The 27,809-nt window shown below is 41.6% G+C and overlaps 1 protein-coding gene and 1 long non-coding RNA gene across 2 annotated transcripts; one reads left to right on the top strand and one right to left on the bottom strand.

Moving 5' to 3' along the window:
- Window positions 1–640: 640 nt before the first annotated feature.
- Window positions 641–17,455, top strand: SPTSSB (serine palmitoyltransferase small subunit B). The gene is made up of 2 exons (XM_073359493.2): window positions 641–914; window positions 16,858–17,455. The coding sequence occupies exon 2, from the start codon at window positions 16,890–16,892 to the stop codon at window positions 17,130–17,132; it is 243 nt and encodes an 80-aa protein (XP_073215594.1). The 5' UTR covers window positions 641–914; window positions 16,858–16,889; the 3' UTR covers window positions 17,133–17,455.
- On the bottom strand, window positions 9,560–27,809 carry LOC140917205 (uncharacterized). Its single transcript, XR_012160742.1, has 4 exons — window positions 27,517–27,809; window positions 18,983–19,130; window positions 14,692–14,796; window positions 9,560–11,245 (listed from the first exon to the last, which is right to left on the bottom strand). It is a non-coding gene; the product is annotated as an uncharacterized LOC140917205 (long non-coding RNA).

The raw sequence follows: 27,809 nt of genomic DNA on the forward strand, positions 1-27,809 counted from the left end.
GTCCCGCTTCGCCAGCGGCCTGCGCCGGTCTCCCTCCCCCGCAGCCGCCCGGGACCCAGCGGGTTTCCAGAGGCTGCTGCTCGCCCCCTCCTGCCTAAAGATACAGCTGATAAGTGCGCAGGCAGCGCCAGCAGCAGGCACAGGTCTGCATGAGCACAAACACCCACTGGGCTGCAAGGGGCTTTCTCTGCTCCAGGCGGACACTGCCTCGGGCTTGGCCCTGACAGGAAACCTCACAGGCTGGGGGCCAGGGAGCTGCCTGCAGTGCCGCGGCCGCTCGCGGTTGTTTTCGTTTTGCTGTTGCAGGAGCCTGCCGAGGCAGCAGCCAGAGGACCCCTGTGATCTGTCGCGCCGTGAGGTCCGCTGCCTGGGCTTCCCGAGCTCCAGGGACTCGCCTCCTTCGCATCCCCGGTGGCCGAGGCGGGGGGCGCGCCCAGCTCCCCGTCCCTCTTCCTGCTCGGCCCGCAGCCCCGGGGTAACTGCAATGCCTCCGCCTGCTCTGCGGGCTCCCCGGTCCGCTCCGCCCCGCAGCGCGCCGGGCCCGTGGCCGCAGAGCGGGCTAAGCTAAGGTCTGGGGCCGAGCGACACGAGTTGTTTGGCTGCATTCTTCCAATAACAAGTATAACTGCCGCGGCGGAGCCTGGGCTAGACCCTCCCCGACCCCGGGCCATTGCTTTGGGCATATCAGCGAGATGCTCCCAGTGCATTCGTGGTTTCTCTTTGTCAGGCATTAATCACCGCAATCAGGTTGGCTGTTAGGTGAGGTTTGAGCAACAGCGAGAAAGGGCCGGGCAGGGCGGAGCAGGAAAAAGACCTACTTGGGAGAACCCAGCAGCCAGCTCAGTTTCCACACCTCTCCATGCAGCAGGGAGCATCACTCATCCAGAACTAGTGTAATACGCCTACAAGCAGAGGTGAGAGTTTGCTTGTTCTTATATGGCACGGGCACTAATTTTTCTACAATATTCCTTTATTTTTCGTTAAAGGGAGAGAGAGAATCTCCTTGCCTAGGAGTGGTTCAGGATAATTCCTCAGTATTTCCATGAACCATACTAAAGGAAGTGTAAGTAATTGTGCTTTACTTATAAGGGTTGTTCATTTGTCTGAAGATCTTACAACCACTTCACTGGTTTTGTTTTATACTCTGAAAAACTAAAACCCTGATACACGCCTGTGGACTAAAAGAAGAAAGATCGTTTTGCGATTAAGTGTTGGGATTTGGGAGGATTTAATTCCCAGATCTATGTGATCTCAGATAAATTATTTCTTCAGCTGAGCTCAGTACCAAACTGTTTTGTAAATCTGGGATCAATTTCTCTTTGCCTTAGTATCCCTATCTGTAAAATGGGGATGATAATAATATGCCCCTATCTCAGAGGAGGTTTCTTACAAGGCAGTTGTTAATGTTTTTGAGGCAATCAGATACTGTGGCAATGGAGGGGGAGACAGAAGTACCTATATAAATTACTTCAACTAAAAAAACAACTAGTCCCAAACTATATATTATCTGTGCTCTTTTTTCACCCTTTTACCTTCACTTCCCCGTCCCCTCTCTTTCCCTCCAAATAACTGGACAAGTATGGTACATTTTAGCAGCCTACACGAAAAAGGAGATAATTAGCCATCCTAGGGCACATTTTATTCCAACCTCTGGTAATCTCACATTGGGAATGAGAAAAAACAACATACTGTGTAATAGACTCCAGAAAGCAAATAAAGTGGGTGAGATTATCAGATCAGAACCTAGTTTAAAACATTCTGTAAAATGTCTGTGTGATGTATATGTTTCCAAAAGATGTATGGTTTAAAGGGTGAAGGGAGGAATACTGAGGAGGAATACTGAGGCGGAGCACAGGACTGGGAGCCAGGAATTTCTAAACTCTTTGACCTTGGACAAGCTACTTTTGTTTGTGCCACTTCAGTGTAGTTGTTACTTATTATTTGTATTATGGTTGTGTCCTGGGGTCCTAACCAGGCCTCATTATGCTAGGTGCTGTACTCGTAGTAAAGAACTCAGAGGCAGATCCTCAGCAAGTGTAAATTATCGTGGCTCCAGTGAAGTTAGTGGAGCTGAGACAACTTACACCAGTTACGAGGATCTGCCCACCAAGAATTTTACATCTTAATTGTACAATGCGTATAACAGGCAAGCAAAGGGAGTAATGGAGGGGGGAGGATGAGGGTTGTTGGCACCAGGGGGCTACTACCACGAATAGATCTTTTATGGCTCCCAGTGGAGCAGATTACTTTCATACCAATGAAAAGGTCCACAGTAATTAACTTGCATACACTGCAGTTTATTTGAGACGGAATTACACAAGCGGTAAAGGGTTACATTAAGCACATAACTCCTGTGTTAGACATTAAAGAACTATACATCGAGCTATACATTCCTCTTAGTGAGCCTCTCTTTCACAAACAGGCCGTGTGCTAGCCTCACACAGTTCCTGCTTTACCAATTCTACAGACAACTTCTTTCCTCCAGGTCTAGTCTCCTCAGCCCTTTGGTCTGTCTCAGTTTCCCTCGAGGCGAGGCCTTGGCTGCCTGGAAACCCCACAGGTCACAGTCCTACTCGACCCCAGGGAGCCAGGTTTTGGCTACTCTCTCTAGCAGCTTCTTCAAGCGTCCATTAAGGAATCCCCTCTCTCCTTTTCTCGGCAGTAATTTACTTCACTTGATTCTTATACTCTTTTTCCTTAAAAGAGACGCATGTCTCAAAAGCATGCCCAGTGGGCATGTAGTTATTAATTTTAGCTGATTAGTATTTTGGAAGGGGTTGGGGTATTCGAACAAAGACCACTCCATGTTTACTCACTCATCAATCATTCACTCTGGCTCTCTGCATGGTGTCCTTGGTGTAGGGTCACTATAATGAGGTTGGCCTGTGCTCCATGCTGGAACTTAATGTATGTGATATTTACTGTAGTCCATGTATTTGCAAACATTCAGTATAAGGTGCTTTTATTTATTTAGTTTATAGGAATATCTTCTGCACACAAGTACAACGGTACTTAGTGTGAATACATGTGTCTGCAAGCATTCATGCCAGAAGTGCTCCCATGGCCATTGTGGAAGGGGAAGGAGGGAGGTTTTGGCAGAGATGGAGCCAGGGGAAAGATCAGCATCAGTACAAGGAGGTGGGAGTAGGGTACAACCATCACCAATGGGAGCAATGGTGGAGGGATCCCTAAAGAGGCAGTAATTCAGGGGTAGGGACTTACTTGGTTAACCAGCTGTGTGCCAGGAGCATGGCCAGGCAGTGAAGAACTCACCTACCTCTGGTACTATCTGGTGAATTGACATTCAGAAGTTAAAATGCTCTTCTTATCTGATGAGAAACACTCCATCCCATGAGCTATGGTGCTGCTAACCCTGTGTTCTCTGAATCTTTACCTCATGCTGCTTGTGCAGCACAACTGCAGAACCCACGCATTGGGAGCAGAGGTGGGACTGAAGACTGCGCTGAACAGCTGGCAGACATATATGTTGGCTAATTACATGTATTGCATCATTGCAAAGGAAAAATAACCCCACCCCAATTATGTCCTTTCCCGCTGTTTAGCAAGTACCATATTTTGTGCTGCTGCTGCTTTGCAGTGTGGAGCAGTTCAAACACCACGGTGGGAATCTGCAGTATCCCTAATAGTCCCTGTGGGTTCTCTTAGTAGGAGTATCAGCTTCCCTATACTCAAGTCTGGATCACAAGTGTATTTTCTTTTGTGACCCCATTGGAGTAAGATGTCAGTAGTTCATTATAGGGAGCTTCTCCTTCCTACCCACTAGTTCTGCCTGCCCTAGCTTCTCCACAGGACAACCCACATGCTTCTTCCACCTCTCAGGAACTGGCATTGTGACAGCACCATGTCTTATCCACAGACAATCCTCTCATCCCACCCCAACAGATACACTGCTCTTCTCTGCACCCTCATCCTATGAATGGACAAGAGTACTCACAGTGTCAAGGGTGTGCTCACTTTATTCAAAGTCAGATTGGTCAAATTAGACTGATATTTCTGTACAGCTGTTGGCTGTAGCCTGCCACTCTTAGGAGTGCCAGTTTGAAAGAGTGAAGCTCTGACGATAAGGCTGTTTCCTGGAACGTGCATTGGTGATAAATATGTCAATCTGGAAGATGCAGGCCCCTTTTTACTTCCACTTTTACCATAACTACCTCCATATTTTTTCTATTGTGACCCACTGACCAGCATAAGCAGTTACCAGCGGATCTCCACTTCACTTTATTAGTGCAGCAAGGTGATATACTTGCACAACAAATGATAATGTCTTCCACTTGATGATATTAATAGAACTAAGACAACATTCAACTTGTCAGATTACATATAACCTATATGTAGGGTTGGTAGGATTAGATTTTTATCAGTAGATGTCAGTAAACATCAATTTGAGTTTCAACGCACAGACAAACAAAATTTCCATTGATAATAATTGAAATGTACAGAAAGGCAAAGTAAAGAAAATGCTGCTTAAGAACACAGAGTTTGATTTAAGGATATTTATTTTGCACATTTTGACATGTGATGTTGACAATTTGTATTTTAATGGTTATAAAACTTTAACTTTCTGAATCTAAACCTCTACTCCTATTAAATAATTGTCTGACTACCTCACCTTATGAAAATTTAAATCAATAAAAATAAAAAAACTTTAAAATAAACAAATTGTTTAAAAAAATCAAATTCTCCCAAGTCACACAAAATCCAGTTAATACTATCAGCCCATATCAAAGTGGCTTAGAGTTGAGCAAATCAGTTTCATTAATATAAGAACTAACCTAAAAGCTCTTTAGAGGTTCACAAAATCTTCATTAACTTTGTTTATGCCCCCCCACCCCCCATTTTTTGTGACCTTCTGCAGGTGCTGTGTTTTGAAGTTTCTCAATGTTTCCAGCCTAGATTCTAGAACCATGGATTACTGGAAGGCTCCTGAGTGAGCTTGAAATTTCTTAACAAGACCAAAAAAAAAACATCTGGAGCAATGTCAGTTTAAAAACATCTAGTAGTGCCCCTCCTTAAAGATCCCTTGAACTTTTTAGTGTTATTTACAATTTAAACCCAGTTCTGGATTCTTATCACCTACAAAGTTCAGGGTTTGGTTTTGGCCCATCTCTACTCAAAACTCTATAGAGTTGCACACACAATAGAAATCAGGGTGAAACTGTGACCCCATCACACTCACTGGCAAAGATCTCCGGATTTGACCCATGTAGTACTGCCTCTGGCCACCACTAAAGTGCAACCATTTGTGGGGGGTGGCCACCACTAAACTGCAACCATTGGTGGGTGGGAGGTAACAACTCACTTGCATTTAAATGGCTCTGAAACACTCATCACCTACATCTGGAAGCTAATCAAGATATACTGTCCCGCTCACAACCTAAGAGGGGGAGTGAATGCAGAATAATGATGGAGGGTGGGGAGAGGGAGGATATGGACAAATGAACTGAAGTCAAATGGGGAAGAAACAACAAATTGTGCACCAAAAAAAATTGAGAACTCTTTAGAGGGAGGAAAATAGCAAATATTGAAAGAATATATTTGTACTGCAAACGTATTCTAGCGATACATAGACTGAAGAAAAGAGGCCTAGATACTATTGTGATAAGCACATTACAATGGAATAGATGGGAGAGGCTTCGCATCCTTTTAGGTGGCAAAAAGGACAATAGGAAAAGGAGGACAAAACCAAGAGTGCTACAGTAAGTTATTCTTCAGTGTGAATATTGACAATCTTTGATTTCCCTGAAGGTTGTTTGACTGGTCCTAGTAGTAAAAAAAAAAAAATTCCCGTGTTTTGGACTTCGCTATGCTTTGAGGAGTTGATGTCCCATCCCCGGACTCAATTCCATTGGAAGCTATAGATCAGCTCCACATTCTTGGAGCACTGACAGGTGTAGTTGTGAATGGAACATCCGTTGAGCAATCTGAGATTTGCTTTCTCTAATCTAAATTACTTCCTAGATCATTTTAAACTGTATTATGAATAGTTGTCATACTGGCTTTGCATGCTTTATGATTTCAATGCAGGAGTATATAATAGTTCAAGGACTGCCATTGTCAACACACTGCAACCCATGTAGATATACATTCTCAATCTGGCAAGAATCTACCAATTATATTTACAAGTATATACAACTCCTATGAGTTATAGGAGTCACGCGCCCAGGGCCAACCACCTCCAATGACCACTGAGAAACTGTTTAAAAGCTGCCAAAGCAGCAGTCCACTAAAGGCTGGGTGTGTTTGTGGGGCCAGACAGAAGGAAGTTCTGTGTGGATTTTGAGGGGTGCAGTGTAGTTTAACTGCTAGTCCTGTAGTGGCTCTGGATTACAAAATCTAGCTGCACTGTTTAACGTTATGTTGTTGCACTCTTCTGTAATTCAAATGGCTAAACAAAAAAAATTCACCTTTGGGTTATAACCAAGCATGGAAAATTTCAGTCCCAAACCAGGGGTTGGGTGCTATTTAAAATGGGAGCCTGAACATGACCATTTAGCTTTGTCTGTTGAAAGACCTATGATAAGTCTCTGTGACATAGCAATAGCATACCCCATGTTCAATGTGAATAGTGAAATAAATTCCACGATTTAGTGTTAAGCAACTGGGGCCTTATCAAACTCCCACTGCAGGCAGTAGGAGTTGGATTGGGCTCTTCGACCTTCTGTACATTTGCATTTTTCTTAGTAAAAAAAGAAAAAGAAGTCTCCCACAACTGTGGGAGTGCTGGTGTAAACAGGTTTCAGTGGGCACTGGCATTCTTACCTCTGAGCATCATTAGACAGCATTGTGATTAAAACACCAGTACCTTACCAGACTGCTAAGCTTGAATGAAGCAACTAAGTACCCAAACTGGGTTAGCTAGAACTGCGTTTTAACTAAATTAAAACACGCTTTTCAAACATATTTTAGAGTCTAGTGTAGACTGGCTACACTATAAGAGAACTTTTTTTTTCCGGGGGGGGCAAGAATTTTCCACCAATGCTATCAACAGTGCACCAGTCTGAGCCCTAGAGCCTGAACAAGGCTGAACAATGCTCTAGGTGCCCACCAGTACCTTAAACACCATGTTATCTAACCCTGTTCAGAGCAGGATTACATGACAATGACACAGAGTTTTTAAAGAGAAATGAGCCCAGTGTCAACAAGCACTGAGACACTTTTATAAAAATATCTCTCTCCGTAGACTGATCTAATCAGAGGTGTGTCAATAGGCAGGAAAATCAGGTGGGATTTAGAACAAAGAAACCTGCTTTTCTGGTTTCTCCTTTCATTCTGCTTCCAGAAGGAGGACCTGAGTTTGCCAGTGATTCCTAGTGTATTTTAGACTGAATTCCATTCATTTTATTCATAGCTGGTTTTAACTCTTCCATGATCTTTAAATAGGAAATAACTTTGGTTAGCTGACTGATACCAAAAAAAAAAAATCTTTAGTAGTAGTGCAGCAGCAAAATAACACAATGCTGAGAAACCATCTTCTCCTCTCCTCCCAACTAGGATAAACTGCAGAGAAAATGTTGCTATAGGGGTTGGAAATGCAGCAAGAACAGCATTTCGCATAGTATCTTGGTGCTTTGGCTGTAAGCAAGAAGTGGGGATGTGTATGCACATATAGCGGTAGAAGGAAGAAACTTTTAATTAGGACATTTATGCAGTTTTAAAAGAAGCAAAATTCCAGATCAGTTTTTGTTATCGGGTGATATTTGTGTAATGATCCATTGAGACTGGGATTCTTAGACCAGACAAGCTAATGCAGGACCCTTAAAATGTGCAGGGTAGGGTCACCTGGTACCTGTGAGGAAGATAGCTGCTTAGTCCCAGACCTTCTCACGCCCCATATATCAACTACTCATCTCTAATAATTACTTTCCTAGGAAATTGGCAATAAGTTCCTGTCATAAAAGTTTAAATTAGTTCCCTGGATAAACTTCAAATTGTTGAATATGGATTCCAATGAAAAAATGAGAGGCAACAAAAGACCTAAGCAGCTGGAGGGGGAGACCACAAGGCCACAGCAGAACCTAGGCCAGGATATCGCAGCACTGAAAGACTTCCTTGCAGAAAGACTGGATTCAATCTCTAAAGTGCAATGTGATGTACAAGCTGAAATGACTTAGTTAGAAAATGAGCTATAAAAGACTGAGATTGAAAACAGTGAAATTAAAGAAGAAACTGTTTCCTTAAGCTTACAGTAGGAAAATAGATCTCAAAGAAACAACCTTCACGTCTTGGGCATTACTGAGGGCCTAGAGAAGAAGGATATTACTTTCTTCAGAAGCTGCTCCCTGACATACTTAAATTGGATCCCCAGCTGCCCCCATTAGATATCAAAAGGGCTCATTGAATGCTGGTACTACAAGGCAGGAATCTGATAAGCCCAGATCCATCATCTTCAAGCTGCGGAAGTTCAATGGTAAAGTAATGTTAATGAATACTGCCAGAAGCCAAAACCCTTACGCAGACACACAATTTCTTTTTTTCTTGACATCTCAACTGAGCTTAACAAAAAGAGAGCTACATTCAAGGGCATAAAGCAAATCCTGAGGGGACCAAAGGCAGATACAGCATCAAGTATCAATCCACCTTCACTATGGATTTAGCAAGCTCCATAAGATTTTGTAAGATCCATTTCTAATAAAAGGCATTCCTGTAATACTGGGAGGAGATCGGAATGCTGTGATAGACATCTGGACAAATCCAATTGTATGAAACCCAGCTTTCAGAGCACAATAGGCCAACCCTAATTGTTAATGAATTAACTTGATTTAAAATATATATGGAGACTGGGACACCCCAAAGAGTATGAGTGTATATATTTCTCTACAGTACATTCATCTACTCCAGAATTGACTTTTTTCTTGTATCTTTAGAACTGATTCTACCATGACTAGAAGAAACTGCTGATAATTTGAGGTCATGTTTCAATTATACTTACCAATGACACTGGTTACACATCATTAAAATCTTCCGGACAGAAGCTGAACACTGTGCTACTAAAAGGCAAAATTTTGTTCTGCAGTTGATTCAATCATCTCTACCTTCATACAAGAAAATAAGCACTCAGTTATCTTTTGAGAAGCTCTGGAAGCTACTGTAAGGCATGAATGCATAAAGTATGCCTCCCAAAAGAAGAGGAACTCAAGTTACTAGATTCTCTGGACAAGGAAATAGATGTGTGCAGAGAACACACAAGACTGACCCAAATAATGAAAACCTTCAACGTTCTCTAATCAATGCCAAATATAAATATAATGAATGCTTATCCAGCCAAGTCAAATTTACGCTCAAGAGGGTCAAACGAAGACATTATGAATGGAGAGATAAGGCAGGTAAACTGCTTGCCAGAAGACTTAATATGGAACTAGGCAACAATAATACTTTTTCCTTGTTACACGAAGACAGGAGTGCCATCCTTGAACCAATATATATAATCAATTTAAGCAATTCTATCAACCTTTATATAAATCAATCAATATGACTAATACATTTCATTGAAGGCCTAGCTTTTAATACCCTAACTTCAGTACGAGTGTTGTTTAGGGACTTCACAACACAAGAAACTGAATAGGCTATAAAAATATGAATTCAAGTAAGGCCTCTGGGATGGATGGCTTTCCAGATTTCTACAAAACATTTTGTAATCAACCATCTTCTGTTTTTCCAAAGATCTTCAATTAAACATTCCAAAAAGGAGCCATGTCTCCAGACATGAGAACTGTTTTAACTACTTTAAAATTAAAGAACAAAAATGGTTGTAACTGTTGAATACAGATTGCAAAATAATTGCAAACATTTTAGAGGCACAACTGAATGCCATCATCCCATCAATTTATACATGCAGATCAGGCTGGTTTTGTTAAAGGAAGATTGGCCTCTGATAACACGAGAAAAATCATTCACTTGATCCAGCAAGTTCAGATGTTCCCTCGCTAGCCTTATCTCTAAATGCAGAAAAGGCCTTTGATAGGATTGAATGGCCTGATCTAATGGCTGTCCTTAAAAAATGGATTTGGACCAATATTCCTGAATTGGGTCAGTGTATTCTACATCTCTCCCCTTGCTTCATTATCAATTAATGGAAATATTTCTACCAATTTCAATGAGGAAGAGGGACATGACAGGACTGCACCCTCTCGCCCCTCTTTTTTAATCTCTCTCTTGAACCACAGGCAATGTAAATATGTCAGCACTCAGCCACTGATGTTATGACTATAAACAGGAAAGAACACAAAATCAGTTTGTATGCTGACATTTTTATACTATTGAAGAATCCATCCTCATCAATCCCATTATTATTGAATGTGGTTGATATTTTTTGGAAAGATTTGTGGTTTTCGCATTAACTGGAATAAATCACAAGAAATGAATATATCCAAAAGACCAAATCCTTCTCAGTTTCAGCATTTTCCATTTCAATTATGCAAGGAAATAACTTAGTTAGGTGTTAACATTTGTCCTAATCTTCCCAAAATTGTTTCTATAAATACGGACAATATAGTACAAGAAATTTCCAAGGATGTAGAGAGATGGTATCTCTTCCCTCTGTCCTTACTGGGGAGAACAGAAATAGCCAAAATGTATATCGGCCCAAGATTGACTTATATCATTAAGCTATTGCCTTTCAAAGTATCTTCCCTCATTCTTTCCTCGACTAAATAGGCGTATCATGACATTTATATAAGATTAAAAAAACAGCCTTGCTTGTCACACAAGGCCGTTAAAAAATCTTGGACAACTGGGCGTTACATGGGGTTGCCAGATTTGTATCAATGTTATCTAGCATTCCAAACGTGTCCTGTTGTAAGGGGGTTCCTTCCAGTGGCTCTATATACACAGCGGCGTGGTTTGAGATTGAAAAATTAGCTATGCCATTTGGTTCCCTCTCTTCTTGTATATACCTTAAGATGCTACCCAGTCTTTGCATCTACATGGGGCATTCTGCAATGCGTTCTGATTATTACAGCATCAAGTCTTACAAATTCTCTTCTCATACCACTATGGGATAATCTGTGCCTCAGGATCAAGGCTAACTCCACGCTTAAGACAATTTGGATAAAAAAAAAGGATTAATAAAAATTAAAGATATAATACAGGACTATAGACTGGTCTCCTTCAATTAAATGTGAAACAAATACCAGTTATTGCTGTGTCTCAGTTCCTTCTTTCAGCGGCTATGCTTAAGGATCCATGCAAGGATGGGGACAATTGGTCTGTTTCAACTCTCTCAGCTCTAGAAGAACATGTTAAGAAATATGGAAACAAAAGTCACTTTGTAGGAATTACTTATAGGTGGCTAAATGCTTTGCATTACCCCCTCAAGCTCAGTCTCAAAGAAAAAAAGGGGGGAAAGAACTTAGCCTTACTAGCACAACAGAAACATGGGAGGATATCTGGCTTAATATGAAAGATACTTCAAGTTCTGTATTCTTGCCATTCTTCCAGAATAAGATATTAAATGAGTAGAATGTTTTTGGTTTTTTTAAGGCTAGATTGGCAACATACAGCAATTGTTGGCAATGCAAACAGCCACATGCTAACCTTTCACACATCCTCTATGCCTGTCAAAAAGGCATATGTTCTGAAACACTATTTACAGCTCTTTCTCAAAAATTTTAAGCGTTGCTCTTTCCTTCTCCTAGCTTGTGTATTTTACGGGTGCTGAATGAGTTGGAATTACCAATTAGTGTTAAGAAATGGATTGCAATAACTATTTTAGTGGTCAAAAGAGTTATTTTGAGAAAATGGAACTCTGCAGTTCCTCCCTCATACACAGATTGACTTAGAGAGCTCTCTACTATTGCATTAATGGGGGGGGAAATGTCTCTGTCTAATAGAAATACTTGGGGAAAAAAAATATGAGGATCTGGTCACACATGAAACGATTGCATACTTTTGCAGTTTAGTATATATTAGTCTATGTTCTCATTTAGTCACTTTAATAATTGATGCCCTGAATGACCTTTGCGGCTTTGGTTTTGTTTTTTTTCCAGGTTGTGCAAATAATGCACACTGAATTTTGTTATTTATCTGTTATCTCCATGTTGTGCATGAATTTCTATGTTTTGTTTCATTATGTGCTTATATTTTATATAAAAACAAGAAAAAATAAAGTTTTAAAAAATGTGCAGGGCTCCAAACAGCCAGAGCATTTATTCTTTTTTTATTTCTTTCCCTATCTAGTCCAGCTGTTATGAAGTAATGTGGCTTGCTCATGAGTTGTAAGTCTGCCTGGAGCCTCCAGAAGCCCTCCGACCTGAAGTAGTGTTTGTGCTTAAAGCCAGCTCTGAGTTAACATAAAATGGGTCTTAGTAAAAGGTGTCCGTGCCGGCATACCACTGTGGATTATCTTACATCTTGTTCATGGATCAGTTGGTTTAAGATGGCTTTGGCTCTTGCCATCTACATGGGTTTTTGTTATTATATATAATTTATATTGAATTCCATTACCCTGAGATGCTCTTTCCATTTGGTATGTTTCCAAAAACCCCACTCAAAATGAATAAGTCTCAGTATATTAAATGTGGAAGTGCATCAGTGGTAGGGACAGAGACTTGAAAAATGACTGACTATCTTTATTTAGATGAACCTTTATGTTTTATTTAGAGACAGCATAGCTCAGTATTCCGAGCACTGTGCTGAGTCAAGGGACCTGAGTTTGGTCTATTTAGGAACTTACGTGGTGCTCTTTACTGTAGTGTTTGAGCAACCCATGATCACTAGTGAATTTGTCCTCATAATAACCGTGTGAGGTGAGGTACAGAGAGCAGGGGTGGGCAAGCCACATCTGGGCTGGCCCTCAAGCTCCTGCTAGGGAGCAGGGTCTGGCGGCACTCTGTGCATGCCGTGGCTCCCAGGAGAACCAGCATGTCCCTCGCTGGCTCCTATGCATAGGGACAGCCAGGGGGCTCTGCACTCTGCCCCCTCCCCAAGTGCCACCCCCCGCAACTCCCATTGGCCGGGAACTGTGGCCAACGGGAGCTGCAGGGGCAGCGTCTGCGGATGGGGCAGTGCGCAGAGCTGCCTGGCCCTGCCTCCCAGCCCTGATTTCCCCTCCTGCCATCCGAACCCCTTGGTCCCAGCCTGGAGTACCCTCCTATACCCCAAACCCCTCATCCCCAGAGCCCGCACCTCTAGCCGGAGCCTCCACCCCACCCCAACCCCCTGTCCCATCCCGGAGCCCCCTCCCACATCCTGAATTCCTCATTTCTGGCCCCACGCTGGAGCCCACACCCCCAGCCAGAGCCCTCACCCACTCCTGCACCTCAACCCCAATTTTGTGAACATTCATGCCTCACCCTACAATTTCCATACCCAGATGCATCCCTCAGGCCAAAAAGTTTGCTCAACCCTGGAGTAGAGTAAGGGATTTGGTAGATTTTACACAAGAAGTCTGTGGCTGAGCTGAAAACTGAACTCGGGTCTCCTCAGTCCCATTTAAATGCCCTATCTGCATCCTTCTTACCTATTCTGCTCTATTCTTGGCATCTACCACTGACTTTCTGGTGACTATGGGAATGTCACTTTACCTCTCTATGCTTCAGTATCACCAGTTGTCAACTGGGAATAATGATACCTTCATTTGTAAGGCATCATGACAGCAACAGCTGCAAAGATCTATGTTATTTTATTACTTCAGACTTGACCTTCTCACTAAAAATTATGCCAGGCAGATATTCTAATGCTGACGAGACAGCTCTAGGCCTGGCCTAATACCAATACACTAGAATGTAGGTCTGTCAGACTAGGGAGAATTCTTAAAAGCTTTTTGGCTTTTTCTTGTTGGGTGGAACACCTTGTGCACATCTTGAAGATAGGATCATTCCTCTACAAAGAGCAGGATCTGTCTGATATCTTCCTCTGAGGGATCCATCAAGAAGACCTCTCAACTGCTAGATGCTCACTGGGAACAGGAAGGATTTTTTCCCCCCCATGCACAATTGGTTAGATGTATTTTGGGCAGGCTAGTAGGAGGGGATGCCTTCATCTAGCTATAGCTGGAGATGGGACACTGAACAGGCTGGACCACTGATCTGATGTGGTACGAAGAATCCTCTAGAAATAATGCCTGGCTGGGGTGTCTTGTTCACATGCTTATGGTCATACTGATAGCCAGATTTCAGGTCAGGAAGGAATTTTCCCCAGGTCAGACTGGCAAGGAGCTGGGGCAGGGGTTGGCTTCCTCTGCAGCACGGGGTTTGGTTCACCTGCTAGGATCATCTGGGTATATCTCACCTAATCAGGTCCCAGCCATTGGAGTTACCTCATGCGTTAGTGGCACCTCAGTCTCCTGTTATCTGCCTGTAGCACGCAGTTCAGTCTCCCAAGAACTGAAATGATTTGGTCTAACTGAAGATGTTGGGCTTAGAGGGATATTTGGATGAAGTGTAATGGTTTGTGATATACAGGAAGTCAGACTAAATGATCTAATGTTCCCTTATGCCTTTAGACTAGAGCCATGCACAGCTTTATATCTGCGATGCGGATATCCATGAATATAAATTTGTATCCGTGGACCTGCAAGGCTCTACTGGAAACCGCAGCAACAGCATGTCAGGCCGCCACTCCCAGGAGCCAGCACCCCGCACCTGCAGCTCCTCTGGCGTGGCTGTACCACCCCGAGGCCTGTGGCTCACTGGCAGCTATCCCTGATTGTGCTAGTGTGCGCAAGTGGCTCACAAGCTCCTGCAGAGGAGTCCATTCCATACTGCATATGTCTGCATGTCCTAGGAGGAGGTCCAGCACCCCGTTCTTGGAGCTAGGTGAATCAATGCCATTGTGGAACTGTAAAACAAAAGTGCGAAGGTGCATCAAAATCTTATGGAAGAGGAAGATGGAGGGGATTCAGTATTGCCAATCTTCAACGATCAAAAACCAGGAGTCAGAATCCCCAAAATAATGAGATCGGCCCCAAAATCTTGAGATTTTTTTTAAGTCAAATCAGGTGTATAGCTTGTCTTGACTTTTTAACTCCCCTCTACTCCTCTGCTAGAGTGTGTATGATAATTTCAGGTTGAAAAGACAATCTTTAATACGCACACACACACGCCTCTCCCTGGCTGCTCAGAAGGAGACTCCACTTTCCCACTTCTCACCCCTCAGACAAATTCTTCAGTGCTCCTAGTTTATTGCCTTGACATGGATACTACAAGATAACTAAGAATGTCTGCTAGGAGATTCATCAGTTAAGCTTTCAGACTGGCCCTTGGAATGAATGATGTCCTTATGAGTCAGTTATAAAGCTGGCCAAAAAAACTTTCGCCAGAACAGTTTTCCATCAGCAAATGCTGGTTTGTCAAAATTGAAACATTGTTTGGACACATTAAGTTTTTCCACTGAAAATTTCATTGAAATTAAACAATTTCAAATCAAAATGGAGTATTGTGTTCTAACTTGCCTGTTTTGGTTCATCTTAATTTTAACCTTTTAATTTATATAGAAATTAAAAGAAAACAGTGGGACAGAAGTTGCATTTTCTGACCAGCTCTGCTCAATTGGTAGTAGTTTTGCATCTGGACACAAAAATCTAGGCACAAGAGAGCCTAAAAGCTGGCTTAACTGGCCCTTGGAGGATGTTGGCATAAGAGTATCCACACCACCCTCAATTCCCAGCTTCTGGAGTGGGGGTGGTGTCTGGGGAAACAGGGCGAGTTCAGGGCATCTCTAGGCCTGGGCAGTCCATGGCTGTTGGTGTAGCCCCTTGGGGGTCATAGGCAATGGGCAATACCCTGATGCTGCTCTACTTTATGCCAGGAAGCTGCCACTAAAGAAGGGAGATCACAACCTTGGCTTAAAGCCTCCCCTTCACCCACTTCCCTTGTCTTGAACCAAGGACAGATCTATGTGAATGAACGTGTCTCTACACTTAGTACTTAAGAACAATAATAAACCTATTTTCTGTGAAATATGAACAGCTATTTATAATCACTTAATCGCTATCCTCATTGTAGACTGTTTTTGTGTCATCCTGATTTTAAAGAAAGCATTAACATAACAGACTTCAAAACCACACTCAGAAACACAAACAAAGGGCAAAGCACATCTCCTGGCAACTCTCTGTATATAAGCAGGAATGCAGAATATCTAAAATTACTACTTGTTCGGTAGCTCTGAGGAAAGAATTTTTCCCTAGATGTCTAAACTTTACTCAAACGTTCCTCTCATTTATAAAGTTTGTGCTTTGATTTTATGGAAGTGTGCTGACCATACATCTTACAAGGTGAGATAATTTAACCATGTGGATCTGGGTACTAGTTACCAGTTTGCAGGGAAGATTAGACATTTTTCAAGTTCTGTTTTGATTTTCTGCACGGTTGTTTTGTCTGATTTTAAGAAATGGACTAAACGTAAAATGCAAAGGAGTTTGGAATGAGCAGCTCTTTTGTTTTAAATCTCATCCTTATTCCGGAAACATATGAGTCTGCTCTCCCAGTGTGCAGAACTGGGGCCAAAGCCTTCCTTCTGACTTCCAGGTGAGCCTTTGCATTCAAGAGCAGACAGTAGCTTTAACTCCATTTATAGGATGGAATAAGAAGAATATTCATAAATCAGGATTTAAGAATTTTGAGTGCTCAACTGATACTTTATTTTTTCCAAGTGGAAATTCTCTTCCTCCAAAACCGGTTATTATTAGTATTGACTCTAGGAGGATTAGAGATTTATGATAACATAGGTACTTTATTTCTATTTGATGAACTTTATTTTGTGTAACAATTACAACACACACAGCTGTGTCTGTCATAGTAACTCACAGCATCAAGGCTTTTTCCACCTCTATATCTAGGGCTTTCAACATTCCACTCATCTTCCATCTCAGCTATAATGCATTGTTCTTTGTTGTTACAGGTCAAGTTTCCCAAAGCCACTAAAAGCTGAAGATGGATATTAAGCATGCGAAGGATTATCTTTACTGGCTATACTATCAATACCTCCTGATCACCTGTTGCTATGTGTTGGAGCCCTGGGAGCGATCCATGTTCCATACTATTTTTATTACTGTTTTTGCTATGGTGGTGTATACAGCTTATGTCTTTATCCCTATCCACATCCATTTGGCTTTTGAGTTCTTCTCCCAGTTATTTGGAGATCAGCATGAAAGTACTGTTGCCATTATGAACTGAACTTGCCAGGGTTGATGATGCAACAGCTACTATGTGAAATGTCTTCTTCCATGTAGGGGTTTTTTGTTTAGAAAAAGGTTTGGGTTTGTGGAAACAATGCTTCCTCATACAAAAGCTAGCCTGCACAATTACCATAACTGAAAACCAGAATAAAACCTCGCTGTACAGTTCGTATTTAAATAAAACACGAGCACAACTTTTATTCTGTGACTGTGCAACACCGACTTTGGAATGCATTACTTAATATTCAGCTTACCTACTGAGACTAGTGTTCATATGTAGTAGATCCATAATGTAGAGAAAACCTATGTTCTTTAACAGTTAGCCCTTATTTCTTTATTATACTGTCTAGAATAATGTTTTCACACTCAATCAGAATTTAATTTTACTAGCATATATAAAAATGTATTGCAAACAGCAAAAAGTATTTATGATGATAATAGGTAGGATATTATACTTTTTGCATACAAAAAAGCTTCTCCTCCCAGCATGGTACACGTGAACTATCTTGCAAAACCTGAAATTCTTTTTTGCATCCTAGTTTACAGTATATCAGAAATGTGAGTCAAATATAGCATGACCCAAGCAGCTGAAGTCCGTCTGTCTTAGTAGTCTGCTAATTTTTAAAATGGATGGTGTCATGATATAAAGGGATGGTTTACAGCTTTTCTTTTAGAAAATGAGAAATCAAGACTAGATGAGCATGAATCCAATTTTTAGTATCTAAGCTTCTGCTGCTGGATTTATGGTAGTTTAATTGCGATGTTTAGATAATGTATTATACTGTAAGTAATCTTGCATTGTACAAAGAATGATGTACCAGATATTTAGTGAGTCTGACTTTTTGTTACACTCTACTTTGCTTGTTACAAAAATCAAGTTTTCCCCTTTCCACTACAATTCATTGGGGAAAGCAAAGCATGCGTTCGTGCTAAAGGAAGATGATCTAGGAAACAGAGTGGAATTTCCTAATAATTGCGGAATTCTGAAGCATTTAGATGGAAGCTTTGATACAGAGGCCTCCTTTACAAAGGAGAAATGAGATTTATTAAAACTGCCTTTGGGGAGCTTTTTAAACCATGAAAGCTTTTTATTGTACATCTGAATCAAACGTGAACGCCAAAGAGCAAGCTATGTATGCAGAATACATACCTCTTGCAACTGAACTACCACTAGGGAAAGTGAGAACCATAAGATGTAAATAGTTTTTGAAGTATGTTTGCACAATTACAGCATGAAGAAATTTTCTAATTTTATTAAGGGGCATTGGGGTCCTGCGTGATAGAAAGAATGACAAATTCTGATGTAAAAATGAGGCTATGTTTATATGCAGTTTTTCAAATGCAAAAATAAAGTTAAATTATTTTAAAACAGTGTTTTGAATGCATAATTCTCAGTTTTGCCTGTATCCATGAATTATATTCATCTAAATACTCTAACTCACTCTCCCCTTTATCTGTGTAGTCTGCTTGCCATTAGATAAACTTGACTAGCTTGTTGCCACTACCTTCTCTGTATGGTAGTATCAACACATGATTTAGGAAACAATTCAATGACATTTTTTGGTACATCACAACTAGAATATATTTAAATATATGGGAAATATAACTTAACCCACTTCAAGGCCACTTTATACCGGCAAAGGGGCAAATAAGGGCCATGGCATAAATGAGAATAACTGGGAGAAATAAGCAGGGGAAAAATTGCAACGGTTTTCCAGAACTGTGACTGTTTATGTGGAAGTTGCTCTCACCTTTGACATAGCTTTGAATGGCTAGCATTTAGGGCTCCCAGTGAAGTTGATAGCAAAACCCCAATTGATATTAATGTAAGATCAAGCTTTTACTCACTATGTACCCCATCCTGTAGATCCTTGGCACTGCATAGGGTCTACTTCTAGGTGACCATTCTTGTCATTACAGTAGATTACTTGACACTGTGGTGCTCCAAGAAAACTCTCAACTCAGCTCAGTGCACAGATTAGCAGGATTCATCAGTCTGGGGAAAAAGGAAACTAAGTTGTTTCAATACCAATATTCCACAGTTGTGCAGGCAGAACACTAATGCTGAAGGTAGTTCTTCTTTGCCTACTGTACAATTTTTTTTCTGAAGCCAGTCTATGAGCCTGACAATAGCCTTAAGCTTTTCTCTGTACTGGTCTTTTAGCCTCCAGTGGCTGAAAGGATCCTATCAGCTACACACAATAGAAATCTCTGCCCTGTATTCTTGTGATCTTCAGAACACACCAAGCATGGAAGATAGGTATCCATCATGTTAGAGTAATACCCATGGAACATGAAAAGACAAAACTGTTATTCATAAAGGCTGAATTATTGTGTTGTGCATGGTAGGAGTTTTCCTAAGGAAAAGGAAAGTTTTCTTGTACCACTTAATTATCTATGGAATCTGTGATATCTTGTATTTATAACCTTACTTCAATTACTATTAATACAGTAATGACCATGGAAGGCTAGAAAGACAAGGTTGGTGAAGTAATAGCTTTTACTAGACCAGCTTTTGTTGGTGAAAGTGACAAGCTTTCGAGCTACCTGAAGAAGAGCTCTGTGTAGCTTGAAAGCTTGTCTCTTTCACCAAGTTGGTCCAATAAAAGATATTACCTCACCCACCTTGTCTCTGATATCCTGGGCCCTACAACACTACAGCCAACATGGTACAGTCTAATAAGATCCTGAACAATTTTGTTTCTCCATAGCCATATAATTTACATGGAGGAAATGAGTGAAAAGTTCAAAACAGTCACAAGAAAACTTCTCTTAGCATTTACTTTAATTATGGGTATGTTTCACATGAAGACACCTTCTACAATTCCCAGTACAATGATACATCTCAGTACCCATTGCAGATTCTTTGATACTTAACTCCTGAAATATAAAAACGATGTACTTAGCAAACAGGACTATATCCAATAACTAGAGAAAAGAAAAACTGAGACACAAGAGACATAACAGACAGGCAGGAGAAAAGGTTAGAGGGAATAACAGAAAGCAGCAGGAGCTGCAGGGAGAGAGAGGAGGAGGAGGAGCTTCTTATGTACCTCTCTAGCACCCCCAGGAGCCTGGTCTGATTAACACCAGCTTCGCAGGGAGCTGCCTGTTTCCTGCTGCTTCCCTGAACCCACTTGAGGAGAACAGGCAGTCAACTGAAGTAGCAGGAGCCAGTTAGGCCCTTAAGATGCTGATATCTTCCCTCACTCAGGCACTGCTACCAGCCTGCTTATTTGTCCCCTTCAATTGAGTGTTGATAGCCAATATAGCTGGCACAGAACAGCAGTGATGAGTGAAAGAAGAAAACGCACCTCTGGGGCAGCATTCAGAAAAAGAAAGAAAGCAAAGAAAACTTTTCTATCTAAGCAGGAAGGAGCTCTCCTGAAATACATAGACATAAATGTTCACGGTGAGCCTTCCGGCCTCAGTGAGGATGAGTGGTGAGGAGATGCCTGATCTTCCAGTTAGTCAGAGTGCAGGTGACCTGGCAGCTACTACAGCATCCATATCTCCATCTCAAATGGATGCAACCATGCACATTCCTGAAGAAAAGTGTAGATCAGAGAAGAGTGTGGTTCAGGTGCAAGGAACAGCTGCTGCTGAGTTTAGTTCCTTAAGTTTAGATGATCCAGGACTGTGGACCCACTTGAGCAGTAGCCTGAGGGACTTCCTTCTACTGCCTGGGCCACAGCAAGTGAAAAACTTCATGTTCCCCAAAGACAATGAAAATAGAAGTTTCCATCCAACACATTACTGGCGTGAAATCCACAATGGTGTCAAAGTGGAGAGGCCAAGGCTTATGTACTCAAAAACCCAGAATGCTGCATACTGTTTTTGTTGCAAAATCTTCCAGTCTAATGTTCCAGCCACATTGGGTTCTACAGGAACAAAGGACTGGAAAAATCTGGCTAGGAATCTGGCATGCCATGAGAAGGCAGAAAATCACCAGAGAGCATTCCATAGGTGGAAACAGCTTGAGATGAGACTAAGGTTAAAGGCCACCATAGATGATCAGCATCAAGAGAAAATTGCATCAGAGTCTCTTTACTGGCAAAATGTTCTGAAAAGGCTCACTGCCATTGTGAGAGTGCTTGCTACCCAAAACCTAGCACTATGTAGCACTTCAGATCAGCTGTATGTGCCAAACAATGGAAACTTCCTTAAAAGTGTGGAGCTGATGGCTGAGTTTGACGCTGAACTCCAGGAGCATCTAAGAAGAGTCACCACCCAAGAAATGTGCACACACCGCTACCTTGGAAAAAACATTCAAAATGAGATCATACAGTTACTGGCAACAGAAGTCAAACAGAAGATTGTGGCAGATCTGAAGTCAGCAAGATATTTCTCTGTTATTCTGGACTGCACACCTGACATCAGCCATATGGAACAAATTACTTTAATGGTGCATTTTGTAACAACAACAGAACCTAGTGAAAATGTCCCTGCAATGGTGACTGTCAGAGAGCATTTTCTAGAATTTATTGACATTGATGATACTACAGGAGCTGGTGTGACAAATGTGCTTCTTAAAAAGCTGGAAGATACGGGAATTGTGATAGCTGACATGAGAGGTCAGGGCTACGATAATGGTGCCAACATGAGAGGAAAGAACAGAAGAGTGCAGACACGGATCCGAGAGTTAAACCCTCAAGCTTTTTTTGTCTCATGCAGTTCTCATTCATTGAACTTGGTGGTCAGTGATGCAGCATTTTACATTTTAATGTAATTCAAAGCATCTATGTATTTTTTTCTGCATCAACTCAGCGATAGCAAATTTTGAAGCAACATCTGGGAATGTCCTCTCGGACACTGAAACCACTGAGTGCCACACGATGGGAAAGTCGAGTGGAGGCGATAAAGCCTATCAAACACCAAATTGGGAAGATAGATGATGCCATAGTTGCCATTATGGAGGATAATGCTATGACAAGAACTGTTCGTGGGAGAACAGTGGCAGAGGGAAATGGAATCACTAGAAACATACATAACTTCAAATTTCTGTGTGGCTTAGTGTTGTGGCATGACATACTGTTTGAAATAAATTTGTAAGTAAGAGACTCCAAGGTGTTGACCTCGATATATCTGGAGCAACGGAACAACTGGACAAAGCAAAGTCATACCTACAGTCTTACCGGTCAGATGAGGGATTTCAAAACGTTCTGAAGAGTGCACAAAAGTTGGCAGAGGAACTTCACACTGAAGCTATTTTCCCACCCATTCAAGAATACAAGAGTCACCGAAAAAGAAGACATTTTGATTACAAGGCACAGGAAAAATCCCATAAGTGACCCCAAACAACAATTCAAAGTTGAATTCTTTAACCAGGTGCTAGATTGTGCAATACAGTCAGTTGAGGAACGTTTCATGCAGCTCAAGGAACACAGCAGTATATTTGGGATGTTGTATGATATTCCAAAACTCCTCACTATACCTGAAGAAGACCCACACCAGCAGTGCAGGGCACTAGAGACAGTGTTGACACATGATGACGTGCAATATTGATGCGAGTGATTTAGGTGATGAACTGAAAGCCCTTTCAAGATACATTTCAGCAGGATCAACTCCAAAGGCTGTTCTGGAATATATGTGCACAAATAAGATGACCACCCTCTTTCCAAATGCTTTTGTTGCTCTGCGCATACTTCTAACACTTCCTGTAACAGTTGCCAGTGGAGAATGCAGCTTCTCCAAGCTGAAGTTAATAAAAACACATCTACGCTCCACAATGACACAGGAGAGGCTGGTCGGCCTTGCAACCATCTCAATAGAGCATGAGCTGGCCCAGACTGGATCTTCAGGAAGCAGTTAAAATCTGTGCAACCAAGGAGGCACAGAAAGCACCACTTTGATTATTCAAACAGATAAAAATGCCAGTGTTTACTGTGCAGACAAGAAAAGTTACATTTGCTGTTCAGGCATCTGAAAGTTAAGTGTTACTTAAAATTTTTGAACAAGGCATTTTAAGTTGTTAGTTCTCCTTTATTGGGGTAGGTAGCAGAGAAGTACCATGAGAGGAGTAGAACAGGAAAAAGGCAGAACTGTGATCTTTCAAAATTTTGGCCAAAGCGAGGGGGTATGGAGGTGCCATTTGAGCGCTCCACCTCAGGTGTCAAAATGTTGTGGGCCGGCTCTGGCTTTGAAGAACAGCCACAGGTGTCAGAGGACAAAGATGAGGGGTATAAACCTTCATGCTACAGGGCATAGACTACTCCCTAACTGCCTGAAGTTGAGAAGAAACTCCCCCCAACTTATTCCATGGTTGTTTGCTACAGGGAGTCATAGATTAAAAGCCCGAAAGAACCATTATAGTCATCAAGTCTGACCTTCTGCATAACACAGGCCCTAGAACCTAGCATAAATGTTCCACATACTTCAGAAGGTGTTACTGGCCACTGTCAGAGACAGGATACAGACTCAGGGCTTGAGCCAGAGCCCTTTGAAGTCGGGACAGTCTTTTTACTGATTTCAAAGGGATCTGGATTAGGCCCGAGGCAGATGACTGCTCTGATCCAGGCAATTCCTATTTTGTTGTTTGCTTCTTGGCTGTAGGAACTTTGGATAGGTTTTAAAGTCTTTAAATCATGACTTGACGACTTCAGTAACTCAGCCACAGGTTAGGGGTCAATTACAGGAGATGGTGGGGGAGGTTCTGTGGCCTGCACTATGCAGGAGGTCAGACTAGATTATCATGATGGGCCCTTCTGGCCTTAAAGTCTATGAGACTTATGCTTCCATTTCAGATTTGAATATTTAATTAAACATTTCAGTTTAATAATGTCTGGGTGCTTCCTGTTAACTGAAAAACAGCTATGCAGTGGCCTAATATCTGTCTATAAAATAGAGTTACTTGATACAAACATCAGTAAATGTACATGACAACCCCCCCATACCATGATACTGTTATTCCCTCAAACATGAAGCAACCTAGGTTTGTAATTAAGTTACCAGAACAAGACTATGCATCAGAGAAGACTAATGAAATCAAACATCTGTACGCACTGCTGCTGTTCACAATATGAAGCTCTTCTAAAAGAAAGAAATACAGCCACACAACTAAATTAAAAGGAAGGACTTAGCTCCTATATAAACAGATTCTATGATTTAAAATAAAACCTTTTAAAACTAACACCAGTATGCACAATTCATATTGCCATCCCTCCAGCTGCCTCAGCGCTTGAGTACTGTGCTTCCATGAGCACTGCAGGGACTGTACTTGTCCAGTGCAGTATGACAGAGTGCTTCAAGTATGTAGTAACACACTCCAAGGTTGTGTGTTTATTAGCCGATGTACACAGCTTAGACGTGTAGTTGCTCCTCATGCTTCAACAAGCGTGTATAGTGGCAGACAAGTACACGCCCTGTAATGCTGTTGTAATTACAATAGCTTTTTTTTTTTAAGGCACTTTGAAAACATTACTATAAATGGCTGAGGGGAAAATTCAGCATTTCCTTTTGAGCCCAACTGCGGGAGGAGCACTGGCACTGGAATTTCAATCTACCTCTCCTCTGCCTCTTCTAGCTGCCATGTTTAATTCAGCCAATGCATTAACTGAGTGGCTGGTCAGAGATATGGAAGTGATGGCAGCTTCTACGTGGAAGATCCACCACCCTCTCCCCTCTTGTGGCCATACTCATCAGAAAGCTCTGTTTCACTCTCCAGCCTAGTCATTGCATTTTAAAGGAGCATTCAGGGATGGGTGAGGAAGGGGCAAAGTAATATTAAAGCACATTCCATATACCTCAGTTCTTTTTAAACCTTGATTTGTGACCCTTCAGCTCCTTTCACTCCCCGCTTTCTGTTCTCAAGGTTTAAAAGTGTATAGCAGTTAATATTTCAAATGACCTGTTGAAAGTGTCTGTTGATTTACAGACCCCTGATGAAAAGACATTCAGACTCACTGGAGGAAAATAGGCAGAGGGAGAAGTGGTCAGATGAGTGCAGAAAAAACTGCTCATCCTAGCTGAGGCCGCTCTTATGTGGCAGTGAGAGGGTTCCTTCTTGTCACCCCATTGTTTAATGCATATATAGGGCCACAGGAAGATTAGTGAGGAGATTGGGCTGCAGTACTTTCAATAGGTTGATGGTACCCAGCTCCACATCTCCATTCTATCTAACTCAGCCCAAACAGTCAATGATCTTTCTCAGCATCTGGATGAACATGGAAGGATGGATAAAAGCTGGCTAATAAACAGAGGCTCAGTCCAGACAAGACTAATGCAACTGAAGGATATGGCAAGAATTATTTCTGCTCCTTTGATTGAGGGTGTGTGCGCACCATTTGTTGGCCAGGCTCACAATCAAAAGACCAGCTAGCAGCAAGAAACATCTTTTACATTTAGACAGGAAGTTGCAATTGTTTCTCCTTTCGGTAGACTATGCAACTATCATTCCTTCCTTTGTCACATAAAGATCAGATACTACAATATGTGCTATGGAGGTCTACATTTAAAATCATCTGGAAACTGAAGCTAGTGGTGGAATAAAATTGACCTGCTTGGTAAGCAGAAAATCTCACCACAAGCATATTAAACCAATACTCTCCCATTTGCACTGGCTGCTTGAGAATTTTGGGGTGAACTTAAGGTCTTGGTTTTGACCTCTAAAGCCCTAACTGGCTATGGGCCACTTCTCTATCATGCTATTCTGCCACAGTTGAAATTAGCATAGATACTTAAGCTGGCATCTCATGGGTATAAATGAGAGGGGCTTCTGGTTGGGCATGCTCTGCAAGGACCCCACAGCTTTGGAATTCACTCCCCACCTTGCTCCCAAATAACCTGAATCTCATGACATTCAGAGCACATTGCAAAGCTCATCTTTTTTCCTAGCATTTCAAAGTAGAGGAGTGGGAGAAGACTTTGCAACGGAGGGGTCAGGGGACTTGTAAGAGAGGGAAAAGGATTCAAGTACTTGGTGCATGGTGATATAGTTTATATTAAATGGTACTTCTGTACTTGGGTTGTGTTTTTAAGTTATGTCATACAATGTATGGCTAGACACAGTTGTCGTGTTTGTATAAATCTAAAGAAGTGAACAAATAAAAACCCTCCAAACCTCAAAACTTAATGTTGTGAAGTGTCTCTGATTAAATGAAATCTTAATATAGATGTCTTTTGCTCTAGCAAGAATAAGTCATGCTAGGGTGTGCACATCTCAAAGCTGCCAAGCTGTGTACGAGCCCCGCACACCTTTGTGTGGTATTGCCATAGCACCAACATGTCCTGACTGGTATTTTGTTGTATAAAACCTAGTGTTAATCTGTGTGTATAAAACACCTGGGCTGGGCACTCTCAGTCTCTTTTTATTATCTTTTAACTGACAATAAGCCTAGTTCAGGGTGTTATATGAACAGCAGCACCTGAAGGTTTTCAGACTAACAAAAAAAGCAAATTACATATTTAAGGAAAGAAAAAAAAAATCAATAATCCAACAGTGACAAAATGAAGCAGAAAGGAGGGTGAACCAATTCCATTCGCATTTACCATGAAATCGCAAGGGCATCATTGAATTAAGTGCTGAGAGATGTTTAAGCTCAGCTGGCCAGCCCCACACTTCCCTTCTTGTTTAAATTAATTTTCTTAATTTAGATTAGTCAAAAGTTAGTATTTATTCTGCAGTAAAGACTTTTTGGCCAATTTCATGGATCATCTCACAAATCCATTACTGATGGCTATTACACTTACATCAGTCTAGACGACGAACTTCCAGAAGGTTCTTGCTGAAGCATTTCCAGGCTGTCTTTTTTGAAAGATTAAATAAAATGCCAGGGGGATGTTTTCCCTTAGTTTTTATTCAGGAAATTTAATTATGGCTATCTGTATAGTTAACAATGACTGTACATCAATGAGGGTTATTTATTTTAAAATAAATTCTGGATTGTCCATGTCTGATTTTTCCACACTGATTAAAATATAAAGCCTGGTAAAGGCAGGAACAGCATATAACCCAAGGGAATAGTAAACTTGTTAATTCTAGGCTTCAAGTTGAAATCTATCTGAGGCAAGTAATGACTGAAACTTAACACTAGCTAATGGCTGTTCAGTAGCTTCTTTGAAAGAAGATGATCTCAGGCCTCAGAACTGACACTAACTGGCATCATTGTTGATAGTCTCAGAAAACTAGAGAGGAAGGATGGTCCAGTAGTTATAGTACTAGCCTAGGACTCAGGAGATTCAGGTTCAATTCACTGCAAAACTTTCTGTGTGACCCTGGAAAAATCACTTAGCCTCTCTTTACAGATGGGGAACCAAAGCACATTGGAGAGAATAATACTTTCCTATCCCACAGGGGTGTTATGAGGACTAATCCATCAAAGATTGTGAAGTGCTTTGCGATTTACTGGTAGAAAGTATTACATAAGAAAGAAATGGTTACTCACCCTGTGCAGTAACTGTGGTCACTAGGGATGCTTGTGCCCTCTGCATCTTTGATTGGAGATCTCACAGCAGTATCCATTTGGCCCACACATGCAGGCTAGTCAGCATCATATCTCGTGCCATTGTTATATAGAACTGCGAGGACAAACCACCTTCAGTTCCTTTTCTACCACGAAGCCCTATAGCAGAGAACTCTGAAGCAAAGGGAAAGGAGGTCAGGTAGTGGAGCACCTATAGGGGACATATCTCAAAGAACCAGTTACTGCAGAGTAAACATTTTCTCTTCTTCAAGTAG

Source organism: Lepidochelys kempii, chromosome 9 (genome assembly GCF_965140285.1).
Source record: "Lepidochelys kempii isolate rLepKem1 chromosome 9, rLepKem1.hap1, whole genome shotgun sequence".
In the NCBI taxonomy this organism is placed as follows: Eukaryota; Metazoa; Chordata; order Testudines; family Cheloniidae; genus Lepidochelys; species Lepidochelys kempii.